Consider the following 12783-nt stretch of genomic DNA (forward strand, 5'->3'; position numbering starts at 1 on the left):
TCAAAAATTCCATCTTGCTTAAGATAAATGCAATGTATGAAAAACTGTTAGCACTTTGATACGATTACCGCTAAAATGGAATTGATATTATTCTTTCTTGTGAAGTTGGAACATTTTTACCCTCTATACCCTCATAATGGTTAGAAGAGAAGGTGTAATAGTTCATTTGAACTCTTGTATTAGGCAAAAAGAAAGGTATCAACTATCAAGCCGTAAAACCAACACCAGATCAGGATAGAGCAGCGTCTGGTCAAGTTGCAAAGATCTCTAATCAGGGACGGAACATCTGGGGTAGCAGACAGTGGTGGATCTTGAACAGTTTAAGTAGGGGGCTAGTAGAAGAATTAAGCAATATATTATGAGATTTACTCATTAATGGTCTCTATAATTGTTTGGAGTTTGGGGTAAAGATAATATTATGTGGTATTTTGTGTCGAGTCCTCGTTCCTTAGACATGTCTAAACTTGACTTAGTTACATCATTTCCGCTAGCTTTGTATTGTGTCCGTGTCAATTTTTCTTTTATAAAACTGAGGTACTAATGTGTTATGTTTTTGTGCACAAAAGTCAAATTTACTTAACTTAACGTGTGGTTTGTTGTGCCTTGTATTGCCATGCTTTTCCAAAAATATACGGCCTAAGCATGACCACGTCTTTGTGCCATTGTTGTGTCCAAACATGTTGTGTTTGATAGTGTTTCCGACGCAATTCCATCTTTTTAAGTGGGTTAATTTTTTTTATTTCAAAAAACCACATATTGAATGATTGGAAGTGTATGATAATGGTCAATGGTCCGACGTGTATCTTCTAGCAAATTCTTTTCTATAAATAGTAACCCCCTCCCCACACACAAGTGCATAACATCTCACTCTCACCTCCAAATCAAACTCAAAACTTTAAAAGCTTCCTAAAGAGGCCTAATGTCGAGAGCTTAAACACTTCATCATACACTAAAACAGCAAGATCAAGCTAAGCAAATTCCCCTTTACAACAAAGATTTTACATGTAAGCATTACTATAATCTTACATCTTTAGCTTTAAAATTCTTTAATTTCCCTTTTCTTTCACTATTTCTTTTATATGTTGTGTTTATTTTGATGATTTGCTTTTACCAATGTTGCTTGATGATTCTACTTAAGTATACCATTCTTGTACCTTAAACAGTTAAACTCAGTTTAAAATTTGATGAAAATATGTGTTTTGAGAAAAAAATAACGGCTCGTCTTCTATCAAATTACCTGACACTTACTTAATGTCAAACCATACTCAATAGTTTAATAGATGATTTGCATTTAGCAATGTTTGTTGATTTTTTGAGGGTTGGTTGATTATTCTGCTTAAGTATACCATTATTGTAAGTTGTAATTTAAACTAGTTTAAACTTCGATGAAAATATACCTTGGAGATAAAAATAACAGCTCGTTTTCTATCAGATGGTCTATAATTTACTTAACTATCAATCATGCTCAATATCTTAATAGATATAAGTTATAACTTATAAGTTGAGTAATGTGGCATACTATAGTCTGACAATTGACCATGTCTTTACCAAAATATGTTATAAAAGAAAAGCTAATTTAGTTTATCAAAAAATTAAAAAGAGCTATTTTGTGTAGTTTGTCAAATGTTTACAGTTGTCCCAGTTGTTATTTACTATTACGTGCTTTAGATCGTGTAGCAAAAGGCTGTGAAGGGGAACATGGTTCTATTCTTCTACTATGCATTTTTTAACGTTTTATTCTTTTATTCACCGCTATTTTTCATTCCACACTTTTCACTTTTCCCCCTTTACGGCATGTTTGGATTTGGTGGTAATTCTTTTTAACGAAAGTTCAAAATCTCGAAGGCATGAGCCCCAATTTGATAGTCCAATAAAAATATCGTTCTTTATACAGAGTATGTGATATAAAGACACGGAAGACTCGAGTAGGGGTCTTTAAAATGGAATATAACTGTCTTTATTTTGATGTTTTATTCTTTTCTTTACCGCTATTTTCATCCGTGCTTTCTTTTTATTTATTATATAGGTAATTCCCTTTATTAAATTCAAAATCTTGAAAGCATGAACCACCATTCACGATTATGTGAGCGGAATATAATTAACCGTCGTTCTTTGTACAAAGTATGTGATATAAAGAGACGGATACTCAAACGGTAGTAAGTTAGTCATCAAACAAATACAATTATCGTCCTTTTTAACGTATTTTTTTCTTCACAGCTATTTTCATTATATCCTTTTTGTACATTGATTTTTTTGTTTATAGACATGCGCGCATGAGCCATTGAGCCGCCATTTTCCAACCTGACCAACACCTATGTGAGCATAATATAACTGTCGTTTTTAGTACAGAGTATGTGATATAAAGCCATAAAAGAAACTCAAGCTGGGATCTCAACTCTCAAGTGGGGATCTCCAAACAAATACTATATGTCCACGTTAGGATCCAAAATTTTCTAAGATCAACATCATTTTATCTTTAATGTATTTGTTTGTTATTGTGAATTTTGTGTTTTCTTAAAAACTAAAATCAAAATTTTGAAAACTACAAAATGTCATTTTGTTTTTTAGTGCTCATTTCCAATAACTAACATCTCTTTTTAACGTTTTATTCTCTTCGTCACAACTATTTTCATTCTTGCCCCCCCCCCCCTTTTCCCCCCTTCCTTTTTTCTTTTTTTTTTGCCTATTTTTTTTAATAGTAATCCTCTTTATGAAAGTTCAAAATCTTGACGGCATGAGCCGCAATTCGATAGTCTAATAGGCAGTGTAAACGGAATATTGGTCCTGTTTGGCAATTGGCTGTTGGCTGGTTTGACTGGCTATTCAAGTTGGCTGCTTTTGTTGGCTGTTTGACTATGGATTGGTTACAAATATGTTTGGTAAAATCAGTTGTTGGCTGTTGGCTGTAGCTATGTAAAATGACATTTAAGGATATTTGATGTCTTTTATTCATTTTTCAATACATACTTTGTATTATGTACGGAATAAAACGTAATTACAAATAAATAAAATATAAATTAAAAATAAATTACTTTATGCAATAGTATTAATAAATTATTATTTTAATTAATAATTACGGAGTAATAATTAATAGCTAATAATTAATAATCAATGATTAATAATTAAATTTATAATAATTAAATTAATAATAATTAATAATTAATCATAAATAATTAATTATTAATTAATCACTTTTAGTTATTAGTCATTAATTAATACTCCATAATTATTAACTTTTAGTTGTTATTAATTATTAATTATTAATTATTAATTATTAATTATTGATTATTAGTAAAAAACAAGGACAAAAAAGTAATTTAGATAGTGAAAAGCCAAAAGCCAACTCCAAAAAGCTAGTGTTACTAGCTTTTCATTTTTGGCGGAAAAGCTGGCTTTTCAGCAAGCTAAAAAGCTAGTTACCAAACATATTTTTTGGCTGTTTGACCAGATTAAAAAGCCAACAGTCAAAAGCCAACAAAAAAGCCACCAAAAAACCATTTGCCAAACAAGGCCATTAACTATCGATGCTTTGTACAGATATGTGATATAAAGATAAGGAGATTCAAGTGTAGGTCTCAGAGTACCGTTCTTCATTTCTAACTTTTTTTTTTCACCGCTCTTTTCATTCGCTCTTTCTTTCTCCTATTTTATTTTTTTAATAAATACCAATTCCCTTTGTTAAGGCTCAAAATCTTTAAGGCATGAACAACCATTCATCACCTATTAGTCTATTACCTATGTGGCTATGTGTGAGGAAAATAACTTTCGTTTCTTGTACCAAGTATGTGATATAAAGACACGGAGACTCGATTAGGTCATCAAATAAATATACGGAACTATCGTTTTATTTCTATTATTTTCTTCACCACTATTTTCATTCACGCCCCGCCCCCATTAATTAATTCCCTTGACTAAAGTTCAAAATTTTAAAGGCATGAGCCGAAATTTACCAATCTAACCCCTATGTGAACGGAATATAATTATTACTTTTATACAGAGTATGTGATATAAAGCTATAGAGGGCTCAAATTGGGGTCTCAACTCTCAAGTGGGGTCTCTAAACAAATATGACCATGTTAGAATCCAACATTTTCTAAGATCAAAATCATTTTATCTTTAATTAAGTGTTTGTTTGTTATTGTGAGTTTTGTATTTTCTTAAAAACTAAAATCAAGTTTTTGAAACCTACAAAAGTCATTTTGTTTTTTGCAGTCATTTTCAACAACTAACATCTCTTTTAATATGTATTGACATCACGATCCCTAAGGTTAACAATAATAGCTCATTTGACATCATAATTCATAGAAAAAACCCATAATAAATACAACTTACCCTCTCATTCATTCCCCTTTCTCCAAACATGTCCTTAATCAAGATGTGATAGGCACTAGTAGGTGGGTTTTTAGGTTTCTTAATATGTTTTTTACTAGCTTGCTAAAATTGCTTAGATAATCGGCATGAGGTCATACTTAATCTTGGTAGCATTATTTTACCTAGTTTTTATTTATTTTTTAACGATAAATTATTTGAAATCTAATTTTGTCACTTATATATATGACATTGTAAATAAACCAGTCTTGTAAGTATTTGTTTGTCTATCATGCTAAACATTTTTTATTTTAATTTTTACAGATCCTAACAAAAGATGAACAATTTTGTTTATAGTTGGTCTGACGGCAAGACGTTGCCTGAAAGTTATGTATTTCCACCTGAAAAAAGACCTGGGGAGCACCTTGTCCATGTTTCCAAGAATATTCCGGTAATTGATCTTGGAAAGGCGGTCGGGCTTCATCGCAAGGAGGCAATTCAGCAGATTATTGATGCTAGTCAAGAGTTCGGATTTTTTCAGGTATACTATAATACTTAATACTCGCTATTAGATATCTAACAGTATTACGGTATAAAATGAGCTAATAATTCGCCTTTCTGAGTAGGTGATTAACCATGGAGTTCCGAGAAGAGTAGTTGAAGACGCGAGAGCTGCTTATCAAGGATTTTTCGATCTTCCTACAGAGGAAAAGATGAGATTATATTCTTCAGATGTCAATAAGAAATGCATATTTTACACAAGCAGTGTGTTCTATGATAACGAAGACATTCATGCTTGGAGGGATTCTTTAAGACACTTGTGCACCCCTTTAGACGAATGCATCCATTCTTGGCCTCAAAAACCTACCAAATACAGGTTAATTTTCAGTCACATCTACATATATATTATTAAAACTCCAAGGCAATGCATGTCATTTCTTCATGTGCCGTCATTACTTGGCAAAAAAACTTATTTGTTTGATAAAACTTAATTTTTTTTGAACTTATACTACTCCGTATCTAACTTTATTTGAAATTAACTGAACTTATTTTGTCTGAAATAAGTCAAAATAAGTCGAAAAGAACAAAGCCTTAGTCAACACTGTATCATCACAAAAACTGTGTTAACATACAATATAGTGTTTCAGGGAGGTTGTGCAGAAGTATGTAACTGAAGTTAGAGAGATGGGATCGAGAATTTTGGAGCTCATAAGTGAAGGATTGGGGCTTGGAGTTGGATATTTTGAAAACGAATTGAGTCAACAACAATATTTGAACGTTCATCGGTACCCTCCATGCCCTGATCCAAGTTTAACCTTGGGACTGAGACCGCACTGTGATACTGGACTCATAACCATACTTCTCCAAGGAACTGTCGCGGGGCTTCAAGCGTTGAAGGATGGACAATGGATGTGTATTGAGCCAATTCCTGATGCATTTGTTGTAAACATTGGGTACCAATTACAGGTAGCTACATATTACATATATTGATGCTTGTTTTTTTCCTACTCCGTACTTAAAATCCCCTGTCAGAAATCAAAACTCTGTCATATTCCTCACTGTTTTGTGAAGTATTTCTACAAAGTATAGTGAAGAATGATGTTTAGATCAGTCTAATGCAGAACAAGTTTACAGTTTTTGTGGTTCATTTGTGAGTTTGCTGATTGTTTGTCTCCTCAAAATCTTTACTACTTGAAAAAAATCCTGTCAGAATTCTGTCAAATTCCTCATTGAGTCACTGATTTGCGAAAATTCTGTCAGAAGTCTGTCAAATTCCTAATTGAGTCACTGATTTGCAAAAATCCTGTCAGAATTCTGTCAAATTCCTTACCGAGTCACTGATTTGCGAAAATATATCCTGTCAAATTTCCTCACTTGTGCGTTCTATTCACCTGCTTTTTACTTATTTTTCCTGAACTTATCAAAACTTATTTTACTTAAGAAATTATAATTGGTCAACCCTCATTTTTACTGAACTTATATGAACTTATTTTTCCTAAAACAAGTGGAAATAAGGTGACAGAACAAAGGCTTGAGTCACTGATTTGCGAAAATTCTCTGTCAGAATTATGTCAAATTCCTCACTGAGTCACTGATTTGGGAAGTATTTCTACAAAGTACAGATTTTTTTTTTTGTGGTTCATTTGTGGATTTTGGTTCAGATTGTTAGCAATGGTAAGCTGGTGAGTGTGGTACATAGAGCAGTTACGAACAAAGATGAAGCACGGATGTCTGCTGCCTTCTTCATCGAGCCAAAGGAAGACTGTATCGTGGAGCCTGCGAAAGCAATTACCACTGATGCTGGAAATCCTGCAGTGTATAAGAGTGTTCAGTATGCAGAGTTCGTTCAAACGTTTAGGGCAGCCTATCTAGGAAAAACTCAGAATGTGTTGGAACATTACATGGTATGATGAACTACATCAACTTCGTCTTCTGAAAAAAGAATTAAAAGAACAGCTTGAAGATCGATCCTGCAAGTCTGCAACACACTTAGCCTTATTGCTGATGCTTATATGAGTATGTCATATTTGTGCATAAGAGTAGTTTTATCAAACAATACGTAAGGGAGACCTTTTCTTGCAATCTTTTAATCACTATATACAATATGGAGTACTACTTAAAATACGGATTATCTATATATTTTACCTTTGGCTATCTTTTAAGCGGTGTTCGGTTATACTCCCTCCGTCCCTTAATACTTGCACCGGTTTGACCGGTGCGGAGTTTAAGACATTTGAGTTGACTTATTAATTTTATGGGTGTTAGTTGATAGTGGGTTATTTTTTAATATAGTTAGTGGGAAATGTGTAAGAGGTGGGGAGTGGTGAGTGGGCTTGTGAATTTTTAAATGATTTTTTTGTATGGAATATGGGTGTAGGTGGGGTTAGTAATTAAGTGTGAGAAATAATATAATAACGATATAAATTTCCCTTTATAGAAGCAGTGCAAGTATTAAGGAATGACCCGAAAAGGAAAGCGGTGCGAGTATTAAGGGACGGAGGAAGTATGACTTATGAGAGGTTTTGAGGAAAAACAAAAAATCTTTTTGAGGCTAATTAGAAGTTTGACCATTTTAAAAAGCTAATTGTGGGATTTGGTTAAAAGATGTTTGGAAGAGAATTCTAGGTTAAATAACTAATTTTGAAAAAGCTCAATACATATGTAATATGCACATAATATCTTATTTTTGAAATGTGGATTTAGACTGGTTGATTCTATTTTCCTCGGCTAGAAAATCAAACACATATTCTCACCAAGCTAAGTTTGGCGTAGTGATAATATTACCAAGCTAAGTTTGGCTTAGTGATAATATAACAGTTTATTCCGAGAACTCCATACGATAAATTGATTCATGGTACGCGTGGAATCATGGGTTATAGTCTTAGGCTTTAGCAGAAGTAATGCTTAACGAAATTGGATGATCGGAGATAGATAGCAAAACTAAGGTTTATTTCCATTACACCCAAACATTTGTGATTATTTCTTGTTATTGTTAAACAAGGGATCTAGAGAGAGTTGCAATCAAATTCTTCTATTGTTGTTAATCAAGTAAATACTTCAAGTCTTCAAGCAATACAGCTTTAAAATTTGCAATTTTTGCCAAAACCAAGCTTCTAAATGCCTAAAAAGCAAGGATTATCAACCCTTTAACAGTTTCATTACCTTAAAATTATATGATAATACCATATCACCTGATGCAATGCAACAATCTACAAATTTAAACATGAATATGAATCATCCAACAGCTCAATCAAAATCAGGTATAATCAACCTCAACACAATTATGGTATATTCTCGGAGCACAAGAATTCTGATAAAGGTATTACACAGACATGAAATATGTTGAAATTAAAACCTTAAAATGGAACTCAAATTCAACCCGGGGCAGCAACTTATCTGTTATGAACTTATGAACTACTTAGGTCTGGTTGATGCTCAAGTTGTTGATGAGTGACTAGATTAATCAGAATCATCATAAGTTTCCCCATCTTCAAGTTCATCAAAGGTTCTCATGTCGAGTTGGTAACGGAGAATTCCACCAATGCCACCAAAACCCCGGCAAAACTGTGATCCTTCTTGTGATTTGTTAGTGACAAACTCAAGGGAGCAACCGAAATTCTTGTACTCGTTAGCAAACCACTCCAGCAACGAAGTTTTTTCCTGCACCTCGAGTTCAGCATTAGTCTCTGAGTCCCGGAAGTTGCTCTGATCCGACTCTTGATCCTTGTTCAAATGTTTTACAAGAAGTTCACCAGTTGAGGCATTTTTCAGAGAATATCTATTGATATCAAGATTTTCCCAGACAATCAGTATCTCAACAGCCCCCATCTCCAAAGCTTTTAGTGTATCTTCAACACCAAACACATATTTACCTGTATCTTGACTGATCTCCTCAAAGTACTTCCCTATCAACTTCTTTTCCTGAATAAACTTCACATTGGCAAGAATTTCAGCAGAGAGCTCTATTGCCTGGTTAAAACCATTTTCACCACCGTAAGAAACATCTACTACATTTAATATCTTTGCTTGAAGGCGAGGATCAAACATGTCAGATTGACTGAGCTCAGTTTTAAAGTCGGCCGATCCAGCAAGTATGAGTCCTGAAACATTAGGCTGGCTTGTAGCTGGATTAATGAAAAACTGAGTAGCAAGTTCTGCAGTTTTCCTCACATAGTTGTGCCGCTTCTCCATTCGAAGACGAGCAAAACGTAACGCAGATTGCCCTCCTCTGCCGTGTTTCTTCGGAAGATCAACAGTGAATTTGTGAAGAACCTCTCTGGTGTTACCACTCAGAGTACCGAATAGGGTCCCGTTACCATCCATGACTATAAACCCAAACTTATCATCAGATTCAAGTAGTTCATTAAGTGCTTCAGTATGGAACTTGTTGTCACACAGATACAGGGAAGCATTGATTGGCCTGAATGGCTCAAAATCAATTGTTACTTTCTTTTCTTTACCGTCATCTGTCACTATTGTTCCAGTGTACAGGACAAGCCCATTAGGAGGAACCTTGTTGTAGAGCTTCAATCTCTGTTGGGCAGATGTAATAGCTGCTAAAACAGATTGACGGTTCACCCTACTCTTGATGTTGGAAGCAGTTCCATACTCATCACCCAGCATCTTAGTAACCCGGGCAACCTGATCCCGTGGAGGCATGATGAGGGAAATCATGCTCGTTCCATTTCCCCTGGCAGCTTCAAGTGCTTTGATCAACTTCTTGATCTTCCATATTTCAATGTTCTTGTCAGTCTCGTGGCTGTCTGACATCTTAAACAAGAACTTTGAGTATAATCACCTGCAAAACACAGAGCCTTAACCAATCAGTAATGCGAAACAACTGTCACCAAATGCCAAGCCAATTGTAATAGAAAGGGACATCACTTCACCCAAACATAGAGCATGAATAAAACACAACAAATCACAGATGATAGCAAGAACTGGGCACTGCGTTATTTAAAGTCTTCTTGCCTTGCTCATGAACACTTCAGTTCACTCACAGAAATAAAACTGGACACAGTCAAAAGTGACTGAATTCTCTTTTTACATCGTCAAAGTTAGAGAACTGAGAAGTAACCTTTCTTGTTTAGGTATCAGGCGGCAACGGAGTTTGAACCTGGGATAACGCCACTAGGACTAGGCCATGGCACCATAACAATTTCTATTTTGAAGTCCCTGTTTCTCAATCCATCCTTACTACATATTAAAATAATGTCCTGCCCTATTCTTAATGTTGATAATATCATCTAATCCAAATATATAGACAAGACACAAACCCAAAAGGCCAATACCTAAGAATTATGAAGTGAAACTATTCACTGTTGACTTGAGTAAGAATTTGCAAACAATTCTTAAATGTTCATTTTTGTAACAGGTGAACGGTGAACCTAGGCTGAATATAGTTATTTTAACTTAATAATCATATAATCTCATACAACATCAAAATTATGACAAGCAGAATCTCAGCAACAACAGTTAAACAATCTTTAAAGGGAAGGTAGATACAAATACTCAGTATCGAAAACGGTTGGTGACTTCAAATAAACAGCCAAAAGAACACTACAAACACAAGATCCAGCCACTTCAATATAGGAACACAATAACACAAATGACAATTCAACCGATGTTGTTCGATACTAATCTATGATGATATACAATATGACAATACACTACAAACATCCAGTATCCGCAAGAAAATTTGGACAACCCATGTTCTTCATAAGTTGGGGATTGCTTCTCACATATACAGCTGCAACAGTACAAAATATGATGGTAGAAATTATCTGTTCAGTTAACAAGAAAATCCATTTCTAAACGTCACTTTCTTTAATCGCATCAAACAGCAAGAAAAATTCCCAAAGTGAAATACTCCATTGAAGAGAAGTAAAAGAAATTCGCACAACCAGGCAACCAGCACTCCCCACATTTTAATCTGGGTATGAGTGTTTTGTGTCAATTCAATTGTTTTTAACTTCGCTACAACACCAACCAACCGTAAAATCGATCTGCTCACTAAAGAATGGCCATCCTACAGCATTCCCTAGCCCCATTCTTTCCTTCTTACCCACAAGTCCATCACATTAACTTACTCATAAAGCTATAGAATACAAGATCAAAAGCTAAAACCCCCTTTTCAGCTAAATTAAGGACAAGTCTTTCAACTCGGAAATTCTGCTGAAAAGGGTATCATGCAATTCGCCAATTTCCAAAACAAAATCGAAGCAATTAACAATAATACCATATCATTAATCACAAATCCTAACATGAATCCATCCACACAGCAGTTCACTTCAGTATTTACATAATAACAATCAGAAAACCAGAACCAAAAAAATGACAGAATTTCATCAAAAAATGAAAATCAACAACAAGAAACAAATCAACTCGATGCAAACCCTACAATTAAAAGTGAAGATAATCTTCTAATCATTCACCAATAACCCAGATTTCATGTGTTCACAGAATCAGAAGAAAAGATGATAAAAAATAATTAAAAAGGGGAGAGGAGAGAGAAAATTAACCTGGAAATGAAGAAGGGAGGATCTGGGGAGGGAAAAGCTCACACCGCCGTCGGTTGTAAATGAGCTTTGGAGAAGAAAGGGGGACGGCTGGGTGGTGTGGGTAAAAGGGTCTTAGGGTTTCTCAATTATGCACATTTTATTTAATTATATTTTTGTTTAACCAAGTCAACAACAAAATTGGTATCCCTTCCAAAATAGAGTATCCCTTCCTAAAGCGCAACAAATTAGTAATTTCATAAAAAATACTAATGAATGTGATTTTAGTTTTTACCCCATAATTACGTAGAATTAGATACTAATAGCGGAATTGTAGAAAACATTTTTCTCACATCTAACAGAATCGCACGCATTCATGAATATAAATCATAATATAGAGTAGTTAAATATACCTTTGATGCGTGATTCCCGAATATACGAACAAGGACCAATTGGGAGACAGAATCCCAAGCGTGATTGAACGGATGGAGAAGATGGAAATCTCTCTCTCACTAAAGGAAGGGACGGATTTGGAGTATTGAATAAGGTTAATGATTTATTCAACTTGTATTCAATCATATGGTCATCATGTCTATTTATAACGTTTATAATAGCTTGATAAGAGCATCTCCAATGGTTGTAGCTAGGGACTAGCTTGAAATTTATAAAAGTTTCAAGCTAATAGCTAGACCATTGGAGTGAAAATAACAAATTAGCTTTGCCAAGCAAATTAGCTTAAACAAGCTAATTTGCTTGACAACTAGTTCTCAAAATTGCCAAATAATTAATTTTACAAGTGGACAAGTGGAATAAATTTAAATAACAAGCTAGTTGCTAGCCATTGGGGCATAAATTAGCTAGACAATAAAATAGCTTGAAATCTTATGTGGCATAATAAGCTAATTGTCAAATTAGCTTACCATTGTGGATGCTCTAACCAATTCTAGTAGAATTAGAAAACATAGTAGTCCTAGTAAACCTTAACTACTCCAAAATCCTATCCAACACCAAAGACCATCATGGGCCTTGGGTCATATTGATTATATCTAATACTCTATTGTGTGACCTTATAGGACGCGGTTATGTTAGTAGTAGCCCAATAATAATTAGCCCCCAGATCATAATTGGTTTCTAGCAAAACATTATGACCACCTAAACAACCGGATTATTAATCTCCATTATTAATCCTAATCTATATTTAGTGATTTCCATCTTGATTAAAGGACATATTCCTTCAAATTATCGATCTGCTTTTCACTTGTTGTGAATAGTCGAGGCACCGAGAAGACGAGAACTATCTAGAAAGATATTTTGGAATTTAGTATGGTTCTAACTCTTTTCCTTTCGTTTTAAAACATTAGGGATAATGAAGAATTGATATACTTCGTATCTTTCTTTTGGTCCTCGAGTTTCTCTTTTATGGATTAACGTGTGATATTCCGTATAAGCGAACTAACTGAAATCGAACGATCTTTAG

The 12783-nt window shown here is 34.3% G+C and overlaps 2 protein-coding genes across 4 annotated transcripts; one reads left to right on the top strand and one right to left on the bottom strand.

The window, feature by feature from the left end:
* The first annotated feature begins 868 nt into the window (after window positions 1-868).
* LOC110804941 (hyoscyamine 6-dioxygenase) lies at window positions 869-6965 on the top strand. Of its 3 annotated transcripts, none has more exons than XM_022010541.2 (5): window positions 869-1004; window positions 4633-4849; window positions 4935-5185; window positions 5457-5775; window positions 6471-6965. In XM_022010541.2, the coding sequence occupies exons 2-5, from the start codon at window positions 4646-4648 to the stop codon at window positions 6717-6719; spliced, it is 1023 nt and encodes a 340-aa protein (XP_021866233.1). In that variant the 5' UTR covers window positions 869-1004; window positions 4633-4645; the 3' UTR covers window positions 6720-6965. The 3 variants fall into 3 exon arrangements, with proteins under 3 accessions (XP_021866233.1, XP_056683929.1, XP_056683928.1); XM_056827951.1 differs by lacking the exon at window positions 869-1004 and adding an exon at window positions 4453-4478; XM_056827950.1 differs by lacking the exon at window positions 869-1004 and having other exon boundaries at window positions 4586-4849.
* A 1090-nt stretch (window positions 6966-8055) lies between these two features.
* On the bottom strand, window positions 8056-11491 carry LOC110804919 (eukaryotic peptide chain release factor subunit 1-3). Its single transcript, XM_022010517.2, has 2 exons — window positions 11331-11491; window positions 8056-9607 (listed from the first exon to the last, which is right to left on the bottom strand). The coding sequence occupies exon 2, from the start codon at window positions 9577-9579 to the stop codon at window positions 8269-8271; it is 1311 nt and encodes a 436-aa protein (XP_021866209.1). The 5' UTR covers window positions 9580-9607; window positions 11331-11491; the 3' UTR covers window positions 8056-8268.
* Between the last annotated feature and the right edge of the window lie 1292 nt (window positions 11492-12783).

This window comes from Spinacia oleracea, chromosome 5 (genome assembly GCF_020520425.1).
Source record: "Spinacia oleracea cultivar Varoflay chromosome 5, BTI_SOV_V1, whole genome shotgun sequence".
NCBI classification, from domain to species: Eukaryota; Viridiplantae; Streptophyta; class Magnoliopsida; order Caryophyllales; family Amaranthaceae; genus Spinacia; species Spinacia oleracea.